At 40.0% G+C, this 26,918-nt stretch overlaps 1 protein-coding gene and 1 non-coding gene across 4 annotated transcripts in view; one reads left to right on the top strand and one right to left on the bottom strand.

Moving 5' to 3' along the window:
- Positions 1 to 1,322: 1,322 nt before the first annotated feature.
- The window catches only part of SLC25A17 (solute carrier family 25 member 17), a 63,536-nt gene continuing 37,940 nt past the window's right edge, over positions 1,323 to 26,918 (bottom strand). The window contains exons 9-10 of one of the 3 annotated variants that reach the window (XR_004140357.2): positions 2,081 to 2,323; positions 1,323 to 1,974 (exon numbers count right to left, since the gene is read on the bottom strand). Coding sequence is in view for 2 of the 3 variants with exons in the window: in XM_031463327.2 (XP_031319187.1) it covers positions 1,862 to 1,974; positions 2,169 to 2,323 (268 nt within the window). In the remaining variant the exon portion in view is untranslated. Of the gene's footprint in view, positions 1,975 to 2,080; positions 2,324 to 9,388; positions 26,517 to 26,918 lie in introns of those variants that run through there. The other 2 variants (XM_031463327.2, XM_010983534.3) reach the window with 2 other exon arrangements.
- On the top strand, positions 13,516 to 13,588 carry TRNAA-CGC (transfer RNA alanine (anticodon CGC)). The gene has a single exon. It is a non-coding gene; the product is annotated as a tRNA-Ala (tRNA).

Raw genomic sequence — 26,918 nt, 5'->3', positions numbered from 1 at the left:
AGATAAGCCTCCCTCTTTTAGGAAGTCTGATGTTGTCTAAATCAAGGCTTCCAGCCGTGCCGAGGTGTACCATCAAAGGCTCTTGGTTTTGCATATATGGTAAAGGAATTGGCTTGGGGAGCAGCCCTTTTTGTCCTTCTCTCCTTTCTCATTTATATGAAGGAAAGACAGTGAAAGGAAAAGAACATAGTCCAATCTTAAGATGAGCAGGCCCTGTAGATGGGCAGAGAATTAGGGACACTCCGCTGCTAATGCAGCATGGGAGGAGAGCTCTGGAAGTCCAGTGGTCCTAGGAAATGAAACACTTTCTGAAATTGCCAGTGTCTGGAGGGAGAACAATCATGAGAGCCGCTGGGCCGTTCTGAGCTAAGTGATTTTTAAGATAAGGCCTACTTTTAAATTCCCTTGAAGAAAGAGAGACAATGATTGCTTTGGAAACAAATGCTGACTTTAAAATTTGGAAAATAGGATAGTCAGAAGGCTCCTTAAACCTAGCAACCCTTCCTTCTCCCATCATATGCCCCCACCACAAACCAAACAAACATACAAGTACATGCTGAAAACAAGTCAGTTATTCTGAAAATCAATTAAATTATTTATACCCTGTGAAATAAGTGTTTCAAAGGGAAATCTGGAGAGGCAGAGCCAATTAGAAGTCATGGTGCTGAACAGCTTATTAGTTAAATCAGGCTCTTTGTCTTTGTTTCACTAATGGTGTGGACTTTTGAATCTTCTAATCATTAACTTTGGCTACTTAGTAAGATCCCACTGGGTTTGGTTAGTTTATACTTTTCTGAATGACATTTTCCCTATTTCGATGGCCTAGAAGCATAATGAGGTGAATGAATCACAAGAAATAATAATTTTAAAATTCTAGGCAAGGAACAAAACTGGGCTCATTACCATGAAAGATTAGCATTCTGATGAGGGAAGAAAATTACCCTAGAGCAGGGGAGAAGACATCATAACCACCACTTACATGCACTGCTTCCTGCATGCCAGGTACTTACATGTACTCGCTCATTTAGTCCTAGTAGAAACGTTATATGGAAGAGGAAACTGTGGCACAGAGAGGCTAAGTAATTTGCTGAAAGTCACACAGCAAGGAAGTGACCTAGTTGGTATGTAACTGAGGCAGCCTGGCTCAAGCCTGGACTATCTCAACCCCTTTAAGGAAGGGGGAACGGGAAAGGCATGGAAAGAAGTTAAATGTATGAAAAAAAAGGACATTAATATTTCTAAATGCACATTGATCAGTGTACTTGTTTCCTGCAGCTGCTATAACAAATGACCATAGACTTGGTAGTTTAAAACAACTGGTATTTATTCTCCTGTGGTTCTGGAGGCCAGAGTCCAAAATCAGGGTGCTGGCAGGGCTGTGCTCTCTCTGGGGAGACTTGCCTCTTCGGCTTCTGGAAGCTCCAGGTGCACGCTGGTTGCACAACTCCAATCTCTGTATCCATCTTTCTGTGTCTCTCCTCTGTGTGTCTCTTATAAGGACACATGTCGCTGGATTTAAGACCTGCCTGGATAACCCTTTAACTCAATTACATCTGCAAAGACCCTTTTCCCAAATAAGGTCACATTCACAGATTCCAGGGGTTTAGCTGTGGACATATCATTTGCAGGACCACCATTCAACCTGCTACGATCAATTAGGACTTAATGATGTTGCAAGAAACAGAAAACTAATCTTGAGCTGTCTGAAATAACAAAGCAGGTCTATTGTCTCCCTTAGATGAATGGTCCAGGGCAGCTCTGGCTCCAGGTGAGGCATGAGGACCGGCTCCACTCCCAGGCAGGCTCTTCCCTTACAGTCTGAAGGGCTGTCAGCTGCTCCTGGGGTCAGGTGTTTCCTCATTCAAGACCACGTGGAGGAGAGAAGCTTTTCCTTCCAGAACTCCCCGCCCATGTTTCTCTGTCTCCCATCAGCTCTGATGAAGGTATATTCCAGCAGCAGACATATTCCTGTGACTAGAGGGGGGGGGGGGCATTGGATGTCACACGGCAAAGAGTGAGGGGTCCCCAATTTAAAATCAAGGTACCATTGGGAAAAGACCCACCATGGTCCTTCCTTTACCTTTTTGGGAGGAGTGTGGCTTCTTTCATTTTGCAGATGTTGAAATGGAGGGTCAGGAATATGGACTAACTTGGTCGAAGTTACTCACACGTAAATGGAGCAGAACCAGGCTGGAAACTGAGGCCTGTTGATTTCACAGCCTTTCTCCTGCCAGTGGCCAGGCGCAGGGCCAGTCTCCCTCTGTCCGGCAGCAAGCCCAGTGCTCTCCTGGGAGCCACGCCGTGGTGGACAAGGGTGTGTCTGCTGAAAATGAAATAAAAAATGTTCAGGGAAGTGACGACATCCAGACAGCTCTCTAGAGAACTAGTGAAAGGGTCTGAGATACAGGAGAACCCCAACACCAAAACGAAGTACTACCTTACCTTATGCTCACTTTAATGGCCGTTGATACTGTCATTCCAAAACAAGGAGTTTCCCGATGTTCTAGCAAACTTGGTTGAAAAGCGATATTCACTATATTAATTTCTGCTTTCCCTGTTGTATCAGTGACAAAATGAATTCTCTTTGGGACCACTGGACCCCAGCTCCCTCGTCATCTGCCCCAACAGAGGCAAGTCAGGAATTGTGGGCTGCTGGGCAAGGGAGGTGATGCCTGGGTCCAGCCCCAGAGAGGGCGGAGTTTGCCAGCACCAAGAAGTTGTGATTTTTATAAAATTACACAACCTATTATCATAAAAGGAGCTTTAAAGGTTTTCCAGTTCACCTCCTTACTTAACGCAGGGCCCCCTTTACTTCAGGGCAGAGACCAAGTTATTCCTCTTTGTACTGTGAGCGCTACACAGGGTCTGGTCCTAGCATAGGTGCTCAGTCAATGTCTGTCAGATGAATGAACAGATGAAGAAAGAGACCTTTTCGAGTGCAAACAAAACCGATCAGGTTCTTAGGGACTGAGTCATCTGCTTCACATTTATCAAGCTCATACCTAAACTTATAAGAAATTACTATATAAAGCAGAATACAGGAAGCAGAAAGCATATATTCCTTTGCACCAGGGAAGGAAATTCTAACATACGCTACAACATGGATGGAACTTGAGGACATGACGCTAAGTGAAATAAGCCAGTCACAAAAAGACAATGCTGTATGATTTCATGCATAGGAAGTACCTAGAGGAGTCAAATTCATAGAGACATAAAGTAGATGGTGGTTGCCCTGGGCCCGGGGGAGAAACGGGGAGCTGGTGTTTAAAGTGTATAGGTTTCAGTTTTACAAGATGGCAAGAGTTATGGAGATGAATGGTGCTGATGGTTGCACAATATTATGAATGTATTTAATATCACTGAACTGTATACTTAAAATTATGAAAATGGTAGATTTTATGTTATGTATATTTTACAATTAAAAAAAATTGGAAAAACGATTTTTTGTATAAGTTCTCTTTCTGAGCCAAAGCCTGAAGGTTGTGAGCCTTCAGCAGACTCCATAGTCTCAAAATCGTTACACCAGACAGACGTGCCAGTGCAACTGTTGTCTGGGTGGGGAGACATTCCTGGTGCTTCCTGCTCCATCATCTTCCCCAGATCCTCCCACAAGAATTTTATAAACCAAAATATTACAACAATTTTTCTGGTCTCTTGCTCAAAGCTGCCAAATTTCATCACTTGTTCGGAACAATACTTAACATGGATGATTCAGCTTCTGATGGGTGAATTTCAACATGGAAAAGAATAACCATTTATAATGTCCAATTGTACAATTCCTCCCCTCCACATTTTTATTCTCCATATTGGAACCCGAATGACTCTTTTACGCATAAATCGGATCCTGAAAGGATATTGATTACTTATGCCATCATAAAAATCGAGGCACAGTGCAAAGACATTATTTCCCTTTTCTCTGCTGTCCTTTCAATATATAAAAAGTGAGACAAGACCAGGTACCCGTCCTGCCTATTATGATTACTTCTCCAATGGGTGACCTTGGTTAGGAAACTTGGCTTCTCTGAGCCTTAGTTTTCTCAATCATGAAATGAAACTGTAATTTTGATAACCTTTTAGAGTGCTTTCAAGTCTAAAAGCTTAAGATCTGATGGCTTTGGTCAAAAGTCCCCAATTTTCCGAGTTCTAATTCTTGTGGTTCCAGTATAAGTCCCCATGTAAGATCAAGTGTTTGAGTCCAGGTTTCCAGAGAAACAGAATCAAAAGGATGTATTTATACAGAGGGGTTTATTTTAAGAAATTGGCTCACACGATTCTGGGGACTGGCAAGTTGAAATCTGCAGGAAAGGTTGGCTGGCTGGGAATTCTGACAGGAGTCAGGCCTGAGTCCTAAGGCGGTTCTGGAGGCCGGATTCCCTCCTCCTCTGGGGACCTCAGTCTTTTCTCCTACAGTCTTCAGATGGCTGGATGAGGCCCACCCACATTACAGAGGGTGATCTGCTTTTCTCCAAGTCTACTGATACAAATGTTAATCACCTCTGAAAAATATCTTGCCAGCAACATCTAGACTGGTGTTTGACCAAACAGCTGGGTGCCCTAGCCTAGCCATGTTGACATAAAATTAACCACCACATCGATGTGACCCTCAAGTCGAATCCCTGTTCTCTTCTTTCACTGCTTGAGAAGACCCTGCCCTTGCCCTCAGGGTCTCTCAGTCCAGCTGGGAAAAGGCTCCCATGTGCTCCTGCTGTGGAAGTGAGGTGCCCATCAGACAGGAAGGGAGCCCACAAGGGACCATGGAAACATACAGCCTTCTCCTCTGCTCTCCCCTTTGTGTCCCCTCTCCCCCAGGAAATGAGGAAAATGACTCTCTGGTTAATAGATTAGATTCTTGTGAGTTTGCTTTGTGTGAATCAGATGAGTCAATCCTCAGGGGTCTGATTAATTTTGTGCTAAGTACAGTGCTAAACATAGTATGTAGTCAAAAACCAGTGATCTGGACAAGCAAACCAACAATTTAATGCAGGGTTCTGAGAAAACAGGTTCAGGGTGGGCAGAATGTCAGGAAGGTGACCTTTGAATTGAATTTGGAAGATCAGATGGAGAATTGTCCAAGTGGAAAGGCAGGGGACCAGCAGGTGTAAGAGAAGGGCTGTGGAGCATAGGCCTGGAAGGCCAGACCAAGGCTGCGTGTCCCCACCGCACTCTGTGACGCCCCAGACAACCCCTTCGTAGCCACTCACTCCATGTCTGTGTTCCCCACTGAATCAGGAAGCCCAGACAGAGGCCAGGTCCCATTTATTTCTGTTTTCCCAGCACTTAGCACACGCTTGTTACGCTGTTATAATGCTTAACACATGCTGATCAAGTGACACTGGGCCCCCGTTCAGGTCTGGCGGCAGTGGGGGGTTCACCCCAACCCCTTCCAGCCTTTTGGCAAATCCTTGCAGTTCACAAGGAGGACTGGGCAAGAGAGGCGAAGACAGACCACCACAGCTGCTCCCTCTTCACTGTAAGAATCAAAATGTATGTTCTACTGTTGGTGCAAAAGAACCTGAAAACAGGCTTTGCAGATGTGGATGTTACAAAAGGGTTCACACTCATCTAAAAGGCATTCATTCAATGAATGTTTTTCGACAAATAAATAACCATATCCCCTTTCCCGCTAGGTGAGGGTGCTGTGCTCAGCACCATAGATCACCTTGGCACAAGGGTATTAAAACATGCGATTCTCTGTGCACGATCTTTAGTCTTACATCTCATATTATAAAAGGACAAAAGATGCAGCGAAAGCCAAGGGAATCAGCTCTCAGTAAATCCCACCAATGTCCCCAGGGGATTTAGAACCACAGCAAAGAAGAGAGAAATCAACAGAGTCAGCCCTGCGGCTGCCTCATGCGCACCGTGGGCCCAGAGGAGTTTTGAGTTACCATAGCTACAAGCCTGTTTCCTAGGGAGCACACCACACAGTAGGTGCCCTAAAAAGGCCATGCTAGTCATAGGAGACGTAGATCTTTGCCTAAATAGAGATGTTTTCCCTCGGAACTTATAATTAATGAACGTGACAGAAGAAGAGCCAATAAAAATAATGGGTCTGCTTCCCTTGGATGGAAATAACAGGCTAGTCCATTGCAAGAGCCAAGAGGAAACACAAAGCCGGACCCTGCAATTATCTGTTCATTGTGATACATCTCCAGCTATCGGACACTGCAGGCTTCCAGAAGGCACACGCAGGAGAGTGAAAAAACAAAACCCTCTCAGATGGGGACTCAGAGCAGCAAGTTTATGTTACCCCATCTAATAATAAGAACGCATACCCCTATGAGGCCTTTTCATTTCTGCTACACTTTCTTGCATATTTATGTGTTTAACCTAATTCTCTAGCATCCTTCCAAGGCTGTTATGTACAAAACCCGTTCCCATTTACAGAAGAGAAAGACCAGGCTTCAACAACGTCATGTGATTTGCCAGAAGCCACCTAGAAAATCAGTGAAAGAACTAAGGAAGCAGCAAGGACTTGAACCCAGGTCTCCTGAGCCTGCATCCAGTGTGCTTGCTACTGTACCCAGTGACGATTTAAAAAAAATAACTCACTTTTTTGTCTGAGTCCATGGGAAAGCAGCTTAGATGGGAATGATTTTCTGGGAGCAAATATGATTTTCTGGGAGCTCACATAAAGGTCCACATGAGAGGTTTTTACAAACTGGGGTCTCAGGGCCCTAGGAGAGCTCTGTGGCATATTTATCAAGAGGAATCAGGCTTTTGGCATTTTTGAGGGAAAAAAATTAATGATATGCTAAGTTTATGAGAGAATTTTTCTTCCTTGAATCTATTGCCTTTCCTTCCAAAATAAATTAAATTCTAATATTCATACTGAAGCAACAACACATTTGTTCCTAACTGCAACAGAGGACTTCATCTAAAGGCATAAAAGCTATTAAATCACAGTAGAGGCATACAAAATAAAAATATTACAGTCTCCCAATCTCACTCCAGGATCTCCAACCACGGCTGAGAAAAACAGCCAACACTTATGTAACACTTAGGATTTGCCAGGCACTTCCATGCAGTTTACATACATTAACTCAGTCAATCCTCCCAAACACCCTAGGAAGAAGCAGCTACATCATCTTGACTTTGCAGATGGGAACACTAAGGCAAAATAGCTTTCCCAAGGTCACACAGCCAGTGCGCGGTGGAGCTGAGACTGGAGCCTGAGCAGTCTTGGGGCCAGCTGGGGTCTCAACCATGAGACCGAGTCTGATATGCCCTTGACTCTTCTTCCTGAGGGGAGCAGTTTGGACAGAAGACTTCTGGGTCTTCTCCCCACCCCTCTCTGGTTCCTAACTGGTGAGAGGTGGAGGTCCCTCCAGCACTCATGGGTTTACATGAACAATGGGGTGGACCGTTAAAAATTACGTTTACCAAACCCTGTCATACATGGGGAACTAGGTATAATCTGGGGCAGAGTGACAAAATAGCACCCCAAACTGCGCATTGCACTCTGATTTAAAACCGTAATTACGTACATCTCCATCCTGGCTTTATATACACACACCGGCAAATAAATGAGAAATACACTAAGTGTTAACAATGGTTGTTCTGGGGGTAGTAGAACGCTTCATCCATTTATCTAATTTGCCCCAGTCTTCTTCCGTGAGGAAATCTGTATAATGAAGGTATGAAATTTTAAATCATGTCACAATTGGGAGTAATACAGGCAAAATTTGCCCGGTGTAAAGGGAATGGATTAGAAAAAATTTTCAAAGTTCAGGTTGCTGTTAACAGGATTGGTTGTAGAACTTGGCATTCAATGGGTGGGTTAGCTCGGGAAGAAAGCACGATAAGGGGGATGTGATGGTTGCACACAACCCTGATTGTCGCTCAGTGGGTGGTGATGCCAGGTGTCGGGACTGTGCGGACCACAGTCCCATGTGAGCCACGGAACCCCAGCCTTCTTCTCTGCTCGGAGTTACACATGCCGAGGGAGGTCACCAACAGCACACCTGTGTCTCTCATGGCTGAGTCTGAGTTTTCCGTCTCAACTTTCTGCCCACTTGGCTGGAGCGGAGGGACGGGAAGAGGAAGAACACGGGACATCGTCTATGCTCTGCAGCTGGTCCGGTCCTGCTGATCATGACTCCTGACAGTGCACAGATGTCCTCTCGCAACTGCTGCTATTTTTTCCCCCTCAAAATAAACTCATTGTTCATGCAAGGGACAGGCTTAAACTCGGGAACATTAAACTCCCAAACTGAGAGCTGCTGTGTGGGAATATGTAGTGAAACACAGGATACAGTCTCTGTTCTCACGGAGTTTACAATTTAGCTGCAATGATGAGATATTTACGTATGAAGAAATTACAATATAGGAAAGATTACAGACACTACTTTTACATTAACATAAATGATCTTGTATTGCTGGTCATTTTCCAAAATAAATTGTAAGCTTCTTGGGGGCAAGAGTTGCCCTGTATTTCTTCATATACCTCACAGTGTCTCCACAATGCCTGGAATACAGCCATGCTCTATATTTGATAAGTGTTTTGGACTGGAAATTATAGGTCACCCTTAAATCTGTAGCCCTGTTGCCTACTTAGCCAGTGGGTGCATTTATCCTAAGTAAGGTAAGGTGCTTCCTCTCTGAAGATAATATAGTCAAGATGACCTAGCTTTGACCTGGCTACTAGAGGACTAAGAGAGAAAAACAGATTTTCACTATTCTTTGGAAAACAAGAACTTAAACTCTGGAGAGACGTGATTGAAGTTAAAAGGGCAGTACATTCCACAAGGCTCTTCTAACCTAAAATTTCGGGATTTCATCTCCTTAGAAAGGGATATATTTTTTAAAGTGCTTTGAAATTCTTCAATAAAAAAGGCTGGATGAACATTATTTAGGAAATAAGGAATCAAAAACACTGGATAAAAAAAGGATGACTACGTAGGAAATAAACGGATTTAAATTCATAGGAGGGTACTGTCAAGTTATATATCAAACTGTTGATGGTAATTATTTCTGGGTGGACAGCAGGTCAAAGATGTACATTTGTATTGTTTGAAGCCTGTAAAACCAGAATGTATTCTTGTGTAAATTTTGCCAATTAAGAAGGATGCAGAGGAGAAGGGGAGGAGGCCACCATCATCTGTAAGGAAGTTTGGGAAATGCGTCATGAGTCAACGATACAGGGATTTTGTCACTAATGAAGAAAGAGAAAGTGGCATCTGAGCAGTCTGCTGCAGGGAAGGAGAAACACACGCAGTGAAAGGGATTCCCAGACAGCACAGTGTAGTGGGAGGTCAGGTGACAGAAGAAGCGATGTTTAGAAAGTCAGGGAGGGCCCAGCTGATAAAGGGCTTCGGGTTTCTCACCCAGTCCAGCAAGTCCCTGGTACCTGGTGACCAGCCGCCTTACACTTAAGCCTAAGAGATCCTGACCCTATGGCCTCTGATAAGGTTTGGGATTGGCTTTTTTTTTTTAAAGCTCCGCAGGTGAATCTAATTTAGAGATTGGCTTGCTCTGGGCTGGAGGTTCTCAACGGATGGTTTCTACTTCAGGGAACAGTTGGCAACATATGGCTACGTTTTTGACGGTCACTGGGGGTGGTACTACAGACAGCTAGCAGGGACTGCAGCTAGAGGTATTGCTAACACCTTACAACGCACAAGACAGGCCTCCACCACAAAGAATTATCCAGTTCAAATGTCAGTGGTGTCATTGCTGAAAAACCCTGCTCTAGGCAATGAGGAGCCACTGAAGATTTTTGAACAGCGAGGTAATATCCACTCACTCAAACACCTACACAGTGATTTCTATGTGCCGGGAGCTGTTCTAGACACTAGGGATGCAGTGCTGAACTGAACAAAGTCTTGCCCTCAAGAAGCTAATCCTAGAGAAACTAACCATGAGTAGATAAACAAATATATAATAAAATGTCAAGAAGTAGTGATAAATGCTATGCAGAAAAATAAAGCAAGCTAAGGGAACAGGGAGTAGCTGGTGCTGTTTTCGATGGAGTGGTCAGGGAGGGCCTCTGAAGAGATGACACCTGGGTGGTACTGAGTGAGGTGACAACGTAGGAAAGCAGCAGAAGGAATAGCAAGTGCAGATACCCCGGGTCAGGTACTTGCTTGAGTCTGATGAACATGGCCAAAGTGCACGCGCGCGCGTGTGTGTGTGTGAAAGCAAGGATGGGATGTGGTTAGAGAGGTATCCAGGGCTGAGATCACGAAGGGTTTTGGGGGCTGTGCAAAGGCTCTGGACTTGATTCTGATTTTGTTGGAAGTCACTGCAGGGATGAGAGCAGGAGAAAGACAGGATCTGATTTACATATAAAAGGATCTTTGTGGTTCCAATGTTGAGAAAGTGCATGGGGGGACTGTAGAAGCAGGGAGATCAGTTAAGAAGCTATGGCTGTGGTCTAGACAAGCGTGATGGAGGCCTGGACTTGGCAGTGGAGGGGGAGAAGGGGAGAAATGGCAGGATTTGCAATATATTCTGGAAGGATCTGCTGGTAGTGGAGTGAGAGAGAAAGAATGATTATAAGGTTTTTTATCTGAACAACTGAGTGAGTGGTGGTACCTCTCACAGACAGAAGGAGCACTGGGAGGGCAGCAGATTTTCATTCAGGAACAGAGACCACTTTTGGACACTCTCAGAAGTCTACTAACATCCAAGGGGAGATCTTTGTTGCCTGTTTCATCATGATCATCAATGTTTTCTATTCCAATAAATGGCACCACCATCCACCCAGATGTGGTGGTAATCTTCCTATCACCCCTATTTGGCCAAACCAGACATGTGACACTGAGATTACTTCTTTAGGCCCAACTTTGTAGATCTGTAAAATGAAGATATCACCACCTGCCTCATGAGGTTATTACAAAGATTAAGTGAAGCAATGCGTATGAAGCATCTAGCATCTAGGAGATCAAGAGCTCCAAAAATGAGAGATATGCTCTAGATATAGAGAGCAGTCAAATGGATATATGCAGAGAAGAATAAGCTGGAGGGAGAGAGAAAGTAAATCCATTTCCTGGAAGGAACAGTACAAAGAAAAATGGAAATGTTTAGTAAGAAGAGAGGACTCACTGGGCACATATACGCTGTCTTTAAAAACTGGAAGGGTTGTCATTGGAAGAGTAACATTTCTTTACAGTTTCACTGAACAGACAGAAGACAGAACCAGAAGACATGACTGGAAGGGAGTAACCTCAGGGAGGCAGAATTCAGCTCAGTATGTGATGGTAAATTGTTATAAGTGTTCTAAATGTGCTTGAAAATGTATTTTCTAATTTGGGGGTGATTAATTATGAGATATTGCTTAAACTCTTTAGGCTATCTAATTTTCAGAAGGAAATGTGTTAAATTTCCATTTGATTGTAGGATCTGTCACTTTTTTTTTTTTTTTTTTTTTTTGTACTTCTGACCAACTTTGTATTACGCGTTTGAGTCTATGTTATTAGGTGCATCTAGGTTTAGGACTTTTATCTCTTCCTGGTGATTTATCCATTTTACCGTTACCTCATGACTTTTCCTATCCTGCAAAATGCTCTTTCCTTTAACATCAGCCAATTTTCCTTTAGTTTAATATTTACTTGGTATGTCTATTTTCATCTCTTCACTTTCTACCTTTTTGCCTTTTTAGTGGTGTCTTACTGTGCCTACCCACCTCCCTAAAGATAACTGGTATCTTGACTTCTAGCACTGTTTTTGAAATTTATTTAAATGTAATAATATATTAAGTAACGTTTTATGTCTAGCTTCTTTCACTCAATATGGTGTGATTCATCCATGTTAGCGCACACAGCTGTATTTGTTCACTTTCATTCCTGCATATAGTAGTCTGTTGTACTAACTAATATGACAACTGTTATTTATTCACCGTTAGGTTGTTTTGACTTCTTGGCTATTATGAATAAGGCTGCTATGAACATTTACATACTGGAGAAGTAAGAGAAACAGGGAGAGTTCAACTAATGAAAACTGACTAGGAGTGGAGGTGAGGAGGAGGGGACTAGAAAAAGCCTTTAAAAAATAATTTTATTTATGATACAGCAACACCGCACACTCAACACTGATTCATTTACAACAGAGCTGAGAACCTAGGAAATAAGAGGCATTTAAGCAGCCAAACAAGGTTTTGAAAATTCCATGCACTTTTTTCAACAGGAGAATTTCTTCCACAGTTCATTTACTCTTATTTTACAAAAATTTCTGAATATCTTGGTTTTCTGGCAGACTGGTCCTCAGCATATTAGAAGTTGCCTATTAGAAGATAATGTTCTCAGAAGCAGACATATCAAGGTCAGAAAACGTGCCAATTAACAACTAGGGACAGGACAATCTGTATTTGTAAAAAGCAGATACAGAAATGCAAAACACACAGCAGTTTGGAGTGATTGTTTTGAAGGGCCAAACTATCCAATAATCTCCCAAAGGTATTACTACATTATTAGCCAACACAGTGACACACTACAGTGATGCCCAGGTTTTAAAGCAATGGTTAAGTCATATGTATTTGATTATGTTTAAAGTATCAGGGATGTTTAGCATTTTGTAAGATTTCTGTACAAATGGTTTAAACAAACCAAAGTGATAAGTGAAAACATTTTAGTGCCTAAAGAAGTAGCATTGCAAATGACGTTAGAAAAACAGTGTGTTAGTGTACTCTCACATATTCCTGAGAAAAGCTAAAAGTACTGACTACAAAGCAGGTGCTTAGTCTAAGTTAACTGACTAACTGCAAGCAAAGAACCATGGAGGGAATCTACAAAAAACCCCACAACTAACATCAGGCTCAGTTGTGAAACATTGGCTGTTTTCTCCCTATGATCAGGATCAAGTCAAGGATATCTGCTCTCACCACTTCTATTCAACATTGTATTGGAAGTTCTAGCCAGAGCAATTAGGCAAGAAAAATAAAGGAAAGGCATCCAGATTGGAAAGAAAGATGTAAAAAGTCTTTTATGTTCAGATGACACAATCTTGTATATAGAAAATCCTAAGGAATTCAGTAAAAAAAAAAAAAAAAACTATTAGAACTAATAAATAAATTCAGCAAGGTTATAGGATACAAGATCAATATACAAAAATTAGTTGTATTTCTATACACTTGCAACAAACAATCTGAAAGTGAAATTAAGAAAGCAATTCCATTTACAACAGCATCAAAAGAATACCATGCTTTTATACTTTGAAAACTACAAAACTACAAAAAATTTTAAAAGATCTAAATAAATGGAAAAGATATTTCATGCTCATGGATCCAAAGATGGAAATATTCACCAAGTGGATACACAGACTCAGTGCAATCCCTATCAGAATCCCAGCTGTTTTTGTTTTGTTTTAGAGAAACTGATAAGTTGATTCTAAAGTTCAAGTGGAATTTTAAGGGACCTAAACCAGCCAAAACAATCCTGAAAAAGAACAAAGTTGGAGGATTCATACTTTTAAAAGTTCCTGCAAAGCTATAGTAATCAAGTTAGTGTGGTGCTGGCATAAGGATAGACACATAGGTGAATAGAATAGAACTGAGAAATAAATTCATGTGTCTAGGCAGGAGGGTATAGCTCAGTGGTAGGGTGCGGGTCTCGCATGCACAGGGTCCTGGGTTCAATCCCCAGTACCTCCATTAAAAAATAAATAAACCTAATTATCTCCTCCCAACCAAAAAAAATTAGTAAATAAAATAAAATAAAGTGATGTTATAAAAAAAAATTCATGTATCTATAGTCAAGTGATTTTTAACAAGGGTGCCAAGATCATTCAATGGGGAAAGAATAGTCTTTTCAACAAATGGGGCTGAGACAACTGAACAAAAATTGAAGTTGGAACCTTATCTCATACCACATACAAAAGTTAACTAAAAATGTATCAAAGACCTAAATGCAAGAGCTAAAACTATAAAACTCTTAGAAGAAAACATAGAAGTAAATCTTCATGAATTTGAATTTGGCAGCGGATTCTTAGACATGCCACAAAGATGTGAGCAACAAAAGAAAATACATATAAATCAGACTAGATGAAAATTTAGAACTTTTGTGTTTCAAAGGACACTCTCAAGAAAGTGAAAATATAATCCACAGAATGGGAGAAAATACATGCAAATCATGTATCTGGTAAGGGACTTACCAGAATATGTGAAGAATTCTTATGACTCAATAATAAAAAGATTAAAAAATGTAATTAAAGAAATGAACAAAAGAACTGAGTGGACATTTCTCCAAAGAGGATATACAAATGACCAATTAACATACGCAAAGAAACCTGACATTATTGGTCATCAGGAAAATGCAAATCAAAACCACTATAAAATACAACTTCACACCCACTAGGATAAGCAAGATAATAACAAGTGCTGGCAAGGATGTGAAGAAATTGGAACTCTCATACATTGCCTATAGGAATGTAAAATGGGGTAGCCACTTTGGAAAACAATCTGGCAGTTCCTCAAATGATTAAACACAGAGTTACCACATGACCAAGCAATTCCACTTCTAGGTATACACCCAAGAGAAATGAAAACATATATCCACACAAAAATTTGTACCTGAATGTTTACAGTAGCATTGTTCATAGTAGCCAAAGGGTGGAAACAATCCAAATATCCATCAACAGATAAATGGATAAAATAATGTTGTATATTCATAAAATGGAATATTATTCAGCCATAAAAAGTACTGACACATGCTACAACTTTAATGAATATTAAAAGCATTATGCTCATTGAAAGAATCCAGCCACAAAAGCCCACATGTATGATTCCCTTCACATGAAAGTCTAGAACAGGGGACTCCAGAGACAGAATATGGATTAGTGGTTGCTTAATGGAGAGTGGGAGGCAGGGAATCAGGAGATGAGGACGTGATACCCAAAGGGTATAGTATTTCTTTTTGAGATTATGAAAATGCTCTAAAATTGACTGTGGTGATGGTGCCATATATCTGTGAATATATTAAGAACTATTGAATTGTACACCTTAAATTGGTGAATTATATGGAATGTGAATTATATCTCAATAAAACTGTTACAAAAAAGAGCAGCACCACCACTAAGGATGAGCTCATAAACAAAAATAGAAAAGAAAAAAAGAAGAAAAATGAAAAAATGTTTGCTTAACGTACTTTAGTTTTCACTGGTCATGTCTAAATTCAGTTCTGAACCAGGCTCTGATCTGGGGAAGTCTGATACCTTGATGTCAGTGGGGATCAGGGCACCAAGCTCATGAGTGGGTGTAGAATCACAGCAGCCTCTAGACACTGCATGCTGGACATAGAATGGTCAGGAAGGCCCTGTTTATGGCTTCCCAATAATCTGGCTGGAATCAGTATTTTGGAATTTGGTTCAGCACGTGCAAAGCCCAATCCAGCATCTCAGATAAAGGAGATACTGCTTGTGAGGATGGCGAATCAACTTTAAACATGGAGTTTGTGAAGTCTGAGCAGAGAAAGGGTAGTATTGTATCATCTGCTGCACAGTCAAATACAAAGGCCCAAAGCTGAGAGAAGAGTCTCAGTTATCATAATAACGTATGCATATACTTAATATCACATATACATCCCCTTGGCTGTTGACATTACGCTGCACTCAAGCCCTTCTCCACCTCTGCACAGCTTGGTGTTCTCCTGCTCTGATTCTCTCCCGCCTTCCTCACATCAGCACGTGCACACACTGTATGAAGGCTCTCTCACGTGGATGCCGGTAACTAAAATATCATTGGAGTACGTTAGATGCATGTGCTCCCTACGCTATGTTGTTTACAGCACTTATCTGTACCTAAAATCACCTTACTGGTTTCCATGCTCACTGTCTGTCTCCCTCTATTCCAACTCAAGTTCCACAAGAGCAGGGACCCCATCTGTTTTGCTCCCAGTGTATCCCTCTGCTCAGCAAAGTGGCTGGCACACGGCAGATGCTCAAAAATTATTTGTTGACTTCTTCTTCTTCCTTTTTTTTTTTTGTTGACTTCTTGATCAGCAGTATCTTTGGTACAAGGAAACAGTACTTGTTAAGGACCATTATTAAGTCTAACTGTCGGGTACCGGAGACACAAAAATAAGAACTGCACTCCAGGAACAGAAGCAACAGAGGAATAATGGGACAAGGATGACACCAGCACCCTTGTTTTCATCACACAGTATTCTTTCTGCTTACACACTCCTAAGCTTATGCACTTATTTCTTGGCTCCCTTCTGCCTGGACACAGCTGACACTTTATTCAGTTTAGACTAAGGTAGGGTTACATCTACCATGTTGTATTTAGTGTGCTGAAATTACTAAGACACTAAATCTTAGGAAAGCTATGTCTTACTTTTTATCAAAATACAATATTATCACAGAGATGGCAACTCTACGTACTCTGGCTTAGACAAACCTAAATTCAACACAATACCCCACCTCCCTCAATATATATACTCAAATATATATACTCACTGGACAAATATTTACAGAGTACTCCTAGTAAGGCCTGGGATATAGTAATGGTGATGAGGATTCAGAGCTTCTAACCTACTGAGAGAGGTAGGTAAGTAAATAGAGAAATATAACCATACAGAAGTTACTTGATAGAGCTCTAGCCAGGGTATTATGTTCCCAAAACTACCAGAGAAATGAAACGCACACAGAGACCTTTGTGTTAGGGACATCCTTACCCAAACTCCATACTCAAACGACAGGCCTGTTCTTCTTTACACGGGCATTATTGTTTAAAACATACCTTAGGGAAAGATGCAGGGACTCATAGGCTTGAAAGAGTTAAAGTCCCAGTAAATATGTCAACCAAGTAGTGCAAAAGAATCTAATTTTTTTTCATTGCTTGCATACTGAATCTACCTTCCAGCTTGGAAAAAAGAAAATATTAGTAAGCTTTTGAACTTATTTGCTAAGTTGTTTATTAAACTAAGTAATCAAGAGGGAAGGGAAATAGTTCAGTGGTAGAGCACATGCGTAGCATGCACGAGGTCCTGGGTTCAATCCCCAGTACCTCCATTTAAAAAAAAGAAAAAGGTGTTGTGGGGGAGGATGGGATTTGGAGTCAGAAGACCTCTGTCCGAGTGCAACTCTGTCACTAGCTGTGTAACCGTGAACAAGTCCTTTCACCATCTGAATCCATCTCCCCACCTATAAAATGGAGATATCATCTGCCCAGTTCAACTCAGAGGTATGAAGTGGGTACCAAGTAAGACAGTAGATGCCAGGTGGTTTTATAAACTACATATAAAGATTAGTCATTATTCATATTTGTACGCCAGTGCTTAATAAGTGCCTAGTACAAATGTACTAAAAAATATCTGTGAAATAAATTAGTATCTCAAATGCTCCTGGGGCACAGATCAATGGGAGCTCTAGCTGGCCACAACTTAGAAGCCTCAAGACTTAAAAATTTTATTTCAAATTATGTGGGAAGGTTTATCTGTTTACATTAAAAAAAAAACACCCCATTTGTTTAGTAAGGATTTTAACTGATTTTTAAATTCATGGTTTGTCAAAATGCCTTTTACCTCTTCTCCCTGCTGTTCTGCCTTTTAATCATTTTCCTACCTATTGGCGCTTCTATCAGATGGTAAACAAAAACGAGGCAGTTACTCAACTGTGGATCAGTCAATTTTGCAAGTTTTTATTAGTGTCAATAAAGACCAGTAAATTGGTGGATGCTACTGGACAAAAATTGTGCCTGTTGTTTCTCTGCCTTCAATTTCTATTGATATTGAGAGCTGCTGGCTTTATTATCTGGCCACAAGAAGGTTATAAATTAGGGGTGACAAATTTAGGCATATGCCTGGGAAAAGGAAAAAGTAAAAGAGTATAATTTCAGCAGACTACCACCTACTTTGCTCTTTGCTTTTACAGATAAAAGGGTATTTCAAGGTAGTGTTTCACCAAGTTCAAGCCACAGGTCCTACTCAGATTGCTCATCGAGTCTAAGAATGCTTCTGCTTTTGGTTTAATGGGAAACAAATTTCACCAGGCATCCCTGACAGCAGTGGTTTTATAATAAAGATGAGAGAGGCCGACTGCAATGCCCTCTGGTGGCCTAAAGGTTTCTTCATATCTGCAACTACAAAAAACCCAAAACCAAAACCAGCCATTTCCTATCAAACAGCTTACTTATAAATTAAAAAGTCAAGAAAGATAAATTGTAAAAGTCACTTTGATATTCATAACCATCACAATCATAAAGCATTTCTACAGAGACACTTGTCCAGTGTAACCCCATATTCATGGTGGTTGGAGTGAAGATGCAGAGACTTGCAGAAAGAACACTGGCTTACAGCCATCGTAGGAGGATTAAATAAGATACGAGACAGCACCATCTAGTATGGCAGTGGTGCATGGCAGGTGCTCAATAAACGATCATACTTCAGGGTGTGACAGTTAATGATCCCAACCATCTGCGGAAAGAAATCTTTCAGCAAATCTAAACTCCTATAACACTTACTTTCGATATACCTCATTTAACTCAGAATTTCATCAGGTTTTTATGAGAATTAAATGAAAAAGTATGTAAAGCTCAGCCCCTGGCGTACAATGCTTCTTCCCTATCACACTAAAATGCAATTTCTCCTGCAGCTTGCCAAAGTAGAGGTGACGAAAGAAAATGTTATCAAATGGAGTCCAAAATGACAATGAACATAAAGGACTAGATGGGGTGGAGTTTTAATTTAATAACACAATGTCATAGCATACTTTTTGACCCGGTAACTGGGTTCCTGGAAATTTCTCTTAAAAAAGTAATCAGAAAACATAAAAGGAGTCATATATTAAGGGTTTTATCACATTATTTATAATAGCAAAAAATTAGACACAACCTAGAAGTCCATCAATAGGAGTCTAACTAAATAATGATACATTCATACAATGCAAGTCTATGTAACAACTTCTTAATCATGACATATTTACTGACAAATTATATTTGAGATGAAAAAGTTACAAAACTAGCCATAGTTTGATCTCATTTAAAAAACACTATAAGATGACTGGATAAAAAAGTTGTGGTATACACACACACACACACACAATGGAATATTGCTCAGCCATAAAAGAATAAAATAATGTCATTTGCAGCCACATGGATGGCCCTGGAGATTGCCGTACTAAGTGAAATAAGCCAGAAAGAGAGAAAAATACTACATGACATCACTTATATGTGGGATCTAAAAAAAAAAAAGACACAAATAAACTTATTTACAAAACAGAAATAGACTCATAGACATAGAAAACAAACTTATGGTTATGGGGGGGCGAAGTAGGGGGTGAGGGATAAATTGGGAATTTGGGATTTACAGATACTAACTACTATATATAAAATAGATAAACAACAAGGTCCTATTGTATAGCACAGAGAACTACATTCAATACCTTGTAATAGCCTATAATGAAAAAGAATATGAAAAGGAATATACATATGTACCACTGAATCACTATGCTGCATACCAGAAACTAACACAACATTGTAAACTGACTCTACTTCAATTAAAAAAACCCCTGTCTATAAATATACCTGTAAATGTATACATTTAAACAAGTCTGAAAATAGAGAAACTAAAATATTAGCATTTATTTCTAGGCAGTAGGAACATAGGAAGATATATAAAAACACATGTATACAGGAATATATCTTTACTCTCTTCATTCTTTTCAGAATTCTCTGAAAAATTTTAATGGTTGCATATTATTTTTGTAAAAGACCTTTCTAAAACTAAAAAAAACCACTTTAAACCAAAATAGAATATATAGATACATCCCAGCAGTACAAGCCAGTGAGAGATTACTGGAGAGAACATCAGGAGGTGTGAATTCCTGTTTTTGACTCCCAAACCTTTGCTATGTGACCTGAGCCAGATCTGTGTTTCAATTTCCCCATCTATAAGATATAAAAATAATGAAAATAATTCTCATAATAGAAAGAACAAAGTGAGAATGAATGCACTAGGGAAAAAAAAATCTGTAAATGCCACATCTATAAACTTGCTGCAAATTGAAACAGAAATAGAGAGGACGTTCTCAGTTTTTAAATTCCCCTTTCCTTAAGTCATCACTGCTTTCATAATTTTTAACACACTTACACATGCACGATAAAGCACTTAGGGTTTTAGCCTCAACTGGGCTCTGAACTATTTTCTAAGGAAACATGTCCCCACTGATCAAGATAAAGTATACCTCCAGACCTTGACAGTAACAGCAACTCACAGTAAGCCTACACCGCTTGCTGGCCAATCTTCACAGAGGCAGAACTAAGCAATTCATGTTATGTCTAATTTTCAAAGTACATTTAAAATTGGATTTTAAATTCATAGCATGCAGGGGATGTATCTTCTTTGTTTAGACCCCAATCTAACTGCAGACAAAACAGTTCAGTAGGATAAGGGTCCTGGTCATCTCCTCTCCCTTGCTGCAGGTTCTCAGTGACCCCTGTTCTCACATGTGTCCCCCTCAGAGATATAGGTTGGGAAGCTTCTGGATCTAATTCAAACCAACGTACAGTAAGGCGTCATCCTCTTTCTACTTTGCAAATGCTACTTACTGCCTCTGTTAGGAAGGTGCTCTACCCACTACTTGGTGTGTTCTAATTCAAATGTTGCCTTCTGATTACACAGACCAAGACAGAGCTGGGCCCAACCTCTCCATGCTCCCAAAGCACCTCCTGAACATTCACATTTCTTATCAGAACTCATCAGTGGTAGAATTCCAAGCTGTTTTTTGTTTGACTCCATGCAGAACAGTGAACTACGTAAAAGCAGAGATTGGGTATTACACATCCGATAATCTCAACAATTGATGTAATGCTTGGATATGGGAGGTAATAAAAAATGATTTCTTGAATAAATGAATGGAATGCTTTTCCTAGAATAGGAATTTGCAATTTAATAAGGTCCTCCATATAGCACCCACATATGGAGTCACTTATTTGGCTGGCCATCTACTTTGTCAATAGGTTCTACAGAAACTAAAGAAAACCAAGAATGAAGTACACATGAAAGAATTAGATAAGCAATACTACTATGGCAGATAACTTTGGTGAGTCCAATTAAAGCAAAGAAATAATGAATCTTTAAAGATTAAAAAAGCCAACTGAATAGCAAAATAAAGTATGCTTCAAAAAAGTATGAACTGATTAGTCTAAGGGAAAGAAATATGAAAAACTGATAATCAACAACCAAGAAAATGCCAGGCTACAAGAATTCTAAAAACATGTAAACTCTTTTTTGTGTGTGTGCGAGGGGAGGTAATTAGGTTTATTTATTTACTTTTTTTTTTTTTTTTGATGGAGGTACTAGAGATTGAATCCAGGACCTCAAGCATACTAGGCATGCACTCTACCACTGAGCTACACCCTCCCCACTAAGAACATGTAAACTTAATTAACAGATACACTTGATTGGAGAAAGGTCAGCACCATCTTCAGCCAAAAACATTCATGCAACAACTGAGTGCCTACCATGAGCAAGACATTCTGCTACCTTAAAGAACCTGGTATCCAGGAGAAGATAGAGAGACAGACAGACTACTGCAATTCAAAACTCAGTGGAGCAGGTGCAGTGATAGACATCTGCACGAAATAGTATAGGAGTACAGAGGTCTTTGAAGGTGGGTGGGTAGAAAGCTCCAGAAACGCTTTCAGGAAATCTGACGCCTGACCTGGGCAGGAGTTCAGCAAGAATAGTAGGAAGAGATTCCTAATACACCACAAAGTATAAATGCAGGCACTGGGGCCCCTAACAGCATGGGTTTAAGAAGCCACCCTTGGATCCAGAGGCCACAGGCTTCCCCTGAGCTTGGTAGCATCATATGGGGCTCAGATAGTTCATCACAAAAAGAATCACACGTCTCGAATCATGTGCGCCTCCAGGTTATAAAAGGGAACCACGCACTGGCTCAGAAGGCTTACTTTTATGAACAACTGAGGGATGTACTGAGGCAAAGTAGAAAGTTCTGGAGTCAGCCTACATTTTAAATCCTGACCCCCCAATCACTGAGTGACCATAGATAAGTTACTCTTGAAGCCTTAAGTAACTTACCTGTTAATGGGAATGAACCTCATATATTTAGTTATTATAAGGATATCAAGATGTATGTAAATTACTAGGTACTCAATGCATGGAAGTTCCATGACCCATTCTCATGGTTAGTTCCAAACTGAGCTTCCTTCCCTTTCCCCTTCACTACAGACTGGATCTCATTTGCTGGGTTCCACAGTTCATGCCCAGTTGTCACATACTCTTTGAGCATGTCTTCTTGAGTGCTGTGCTAGGCATTGGTACCTTGTCCCTCCTTCCCCTTGATCCTCATGTCCATCTCCTAATTTCCTCTTTACTCTGTCTTTACATAGTAATTTCCTTTCTTTTCTTTTCTCACCTAGCCCATGGATACGTTATTTTCTTGTGCATTATGTCCCAATGAACATCATTTTCAGAGGCTACGTGTGCCCCACGAACATCAGCACTAACACAAGGCCTTTTCTTTGTATAGTGGTAAAAACCCTGTTGGGGTACAATTACATTTACTGCATATGTAAATATCATACAAGTGAGCCTTCATATATATTTCGTATTCTAGTGACAGTCATCCGAGCCAGGTAAGTAATTTACCTGTCCAGAGGGAGTGCTCTCCAGAGAAGTGTGGCATTTGGAGCCATGAAGTCACTATTCTTTAGCTTTTCCAGAGAGCCAAGATGAGACACTAGTTCAGTCAGTGATTTTCTGCTATTGAACCAGTTCATATTTTACTGATTAATGATAAATGTTTGGGGGACTTACTTTGAACACTGGATAAAACATAAAATTACCGGATTTGGCTTCACTTTTGAAGATACACCAAAGCCTCCCAGAAAAGACATGTTCACAATTAAAACAAATGGAAAGAGGAAACATGGCCCCAAAGTAAAACCTAGTTGGTTTTTTTGGTTCAAACGGCATTTATCTGATGGACATTTTGACAGATGTTTAGTTACTTAAATATGGTGATCATTTTGCAATATACACATATATTGAATCATCATGTTGTACATCTGAAACTGATATGTTATGTGTCAATTACATGTCAATAGAAAACCCCGCCACTTATTAAGCCCATATATATGTCATATACTGTGCCAGGTGCATGTATGTATTTATATCTACATCCTCATCTGTCCAACAGAAATGATTATCTTGCAAGATTAAAGGACTAAAGAAAAATAAAAAATAAATATAAAACAGCCTTGCAAGATAATCATTTCTACTGGACAGATAAACACATAAAGACTCAGAAAGGTGAGGAAATAACTTGTCTATGCCCCATAATGCTTTTAAGTGATAGAATGAAAATCTGAACCCAGGTCTGGCTCAGAATCCACAGTGCTTTCCACTGAACCGCATTTATATCTGTTCAAACAGTCATATCCCTCATCAATAATAATAATATAATAATGGCCACCACTAACATTTATCTAGCTTTTCTCATGTGGCAAGCATTGTGCTAAGCAATTTATGTCTATGATCTCATTTAATCCTCACAATCACCCTATGAGGTAGGTTTATCAAGATCTCCATTTCACAGTTGAGGAAACTGAGTTTTATACCAGTTCAGTAATTGCTTTGTTCCCACAGCTGCTCAGAGCAGGACCAGGGTTGAACCTGGGTCTGTCTAATTCCAGAACCTGTTCTCATAATCATTATACTAGACTATAGGAAACTCAATTCTAGTTCCAGCTCCAACCAGGCAAGACAGTGGCTCCAACCACTGTCTCAATTTCTTTGTTAATTAAATGGGGACATTATTACTTGTCCCTACTTATTTCACAGAGATATTGGGACTATAAAATGGGAAAGTGTACAAGCTTCAGGAAGATAAATTGCTAGACAAATCCAGGCTTGTCATAAGTTTCACTCACATCTTCCCTCTCTCACGATCATAAAAAGATTTAGCTGACATCATTCGCTCTCAAACATCCTCTGAAGTGGGTAGTGAGTATTATTATCTCCACTTATCAAAGAGCTGAAGCACAAGGCGATGACGTAACTTGCTAGTCAATAAAACCCGAGATTCTAACGCCCACTGCTTATGTTCTTATGGTAAATCCTATTTCTGCGTTTCAAGCTTAACTGTGAAAGAAACAAGCGTGGAAATATTAGTGTCCACTTCAACACACAGATTAAATACTTACAGAAATTAAATTTTCTACTGCAGTGACACTAATATAAATCTCTAAGGCTCTTACTCCTCACATTCTAAAGAAACTGCATAAAGACTCAAAAAGAAAATCTTTCCATTTCCCTAGCATAGGTTTCAACTCCTTAGCTTTCTCACATAAGTTATTATTAGTCAAAGGTTACAAAACTGAGTGAGTCATTACCTAGTTTCAACTATGTAGTGAGTCTGGTAGCTTCCAAAGGGGACACAAAACCTCAGTATGAAATTGTTCCCTCATAAAATCAGAAAAAAAGAAGCATCAAATACATTGTCACATCATAAACATCTAATGTAACTATATAACTTGACTTGGAAATTATTTTAACAAATCAACCTATAATACCTTGAGTTCAAAATTCAAGTTCCAAGGCAAACAGCATAGTTAAAACAGTAACAAAAGTACACATGGCACCTTTATGATCATTCTTTTCCTGTGGGGAACTATGTTCAATATCTTGTAGTAACCTATAATGAAAAAGAATATGAAAACAAACATATGTATGTATACGTATGATGGAAACATGCTGTACACCAGAAACTGACACAACATTGCAAACTGACTATACTTCAATTTAAAAAAAAGTAGTAATAGGGCCAATCCTCTGTCTTTAATTCTCTAGCTTAAACAGGGGAGTGTTCAGTCTAGTTCCAGATTATTAGTTCCTCTTAAGTCTTGCTTTCTGGAACAACATAACAATCTTTCAATTACTACTAGTTTAATAATCACATATTTTGAAATTACCACAGGGACCAGAGGGGAAATAAGAGAAAGGAAACTTCCACTCTCAAAATTGAACTTAAATACTGAAGTCCATAGACACTTCATTACCACTCTCTCTGACTCTGAATGAATTAGACTTATAAATGAAAAACCTGTCATTTTGTTATAGGGACAAAAACCAAGTTAAGAACCCAAAGAGCTGTTGTTCTACTAATGTCAAGAGAGTTTGCTTCTTGAGTGCCCTGAGATGTCTAAATTCATTCCTGGCCACATAACAAAAGTCCATCCAACCTCAATACGTGCTATGTGGCAAAAGTAAATGACGACTAGGACTCCCAGCTTTTTCAGAGGTTGTTTTAATACATTAGTCTATCTTTCCTTTGAGAACAATCTGTTTTGGTTTCTATAATTGAAACCAATTTTATCTCTTGTGGGGTCAGGGGCTCCTAAGGTCCCTTGAACTTTAATGAGAGTACAAATCACCTGGGTATCTTGTTAAAATGCAGAATATGACCCAGAAGGTCTGGGACTGCATGTCCAACAAGCTCCCAGGTGATGTCAATGCTACTCAGAGACACAACGCTCTGAGCAGCAGGACTCTAAGGAATGTTTCCAAAAAGAAATAACCGCAATCAGATGTTTATTCTTAAAACATACAGCCTCTCCCAGGAGTTTGTAAAGAAAGATGATATTCCAGAGCCTAAACAAAGTGTCTGCTCCCTCCCCCTTTTCTGTGATTCTTATCAGCTGGCTGCAAACCCAATGTAATACTGTAATAAGGGCAACGTCTAAGAATGTCTTTTGTGCTGACAATTTATTGGGGTTTGTATGGATGAATTTATGAAACCTCAAGTTTTGTAATAAAAAATTGATTCAAAATAAATATTTTTAATTACATCAAATACTAAAGAATAAGTGATGTTTACAAATAGTTTAAAAGAGAATCATTTGGGATTAATAATTTTCACTTCCCCCACAAAATAAATAGCTCACACACTGAAGAAGACACCTTTCTTTAAGCAGGAGAAAACAACCCCAACAAAAAAAGTCATGCCCATGGCATAGCCATAACATTTTTAGCAAGGAAAGTGCCAAGATGAAGACTTACAAAAGTATATGAGAGGAATTACATGGTAGCAAATTTGTCCTAGAACCTGGGGGAGGGTCCTGGGAGACAGAATGGCTGGTAAATTTAAGAAAGATTTTCACTGGAAAAGATTATACATGAGGGTCATAGTCCATTCCCCTCAAGAAACCAATAAACCCCACAAACTGTCATTTTTAGGTTTTCAATAATGTTTTCTTTTCATATGGCCATTAGTCCAACCTCCCCCACAAAATTCAACCAACCATCATCAAAATTAAGTTGGTAATGGGTCAGGCCGGCTATATCCCATGTTTAACCTTAGATGTGTTTCAAGCCAATGAGGGTAAAGTTCTCAGTGGAAGGAGCAAGTGAAAGACACACAGAAGGAAGCCCTCGTCCTGGGCACCACCGCGCGCTCGGCAGTGGAAGGGCTCTCAGGGCTTACGCACGCTCTTCAGCCCCATCACCGTGAAGGTAGCGGCCGTCAGTTTCTCATAAACAAGGAACATGAGAGCAGCAGTGAGGACTGTCTGCAGCAGTTTGGCTTCAAGGCCTTTGTAGAGCCCCATTATTCCAAAACGCCTAAAAGGGAAGAGGTTTGGAAAAAAACAGAAGATTTTCTTTATAAAAGTCAACTCCTGTTTTAAAGAAACAAACTACTTTGCAAAGGTTTATCCTTAGGATCAAAACAAGCAATGGAAGTTTTAAATATTAACAGACTTCTGTTGTTTAGGTATTTTCTATCTTTAAAGGTATTCAGGGACTGGTGAATGTTTAGTATTTCTTCATAGCCACCATTAATTTGTAGAATGCTGACAATATCCCACAGATAGGGTGCAGATCCTAAAATCCTAAAATCATCTTAATGCCAAAGTCTGGGATATGACAAAGAACTTTTTAGAGCTTTACTTTAATGTTCTCCTAACTTGGCTATTTCAACCTAACAGTCCCTAAGTGGTAGGAAAGCTGCCATTTGATTTACAT

Source organism: Camelus dromedarius, chromosome 11 (assembly GCF_036321535.1).
Source record: "Camelus dromedarius isolate mCamDro1 chromosome 11, mCamDro1.pat, whole genome shotgun sequence".
Lineage (NCBI taxonomy): Eukaryota > Metazoa > Chordata > Mammalia > Artiodactyla > Camelidae > Camelus > Camelus dromedarius.
Note: the sequence above shows the minus strand (reverse complement) of the source record. Positions and strands in the feature narration are given on the sequence as shown.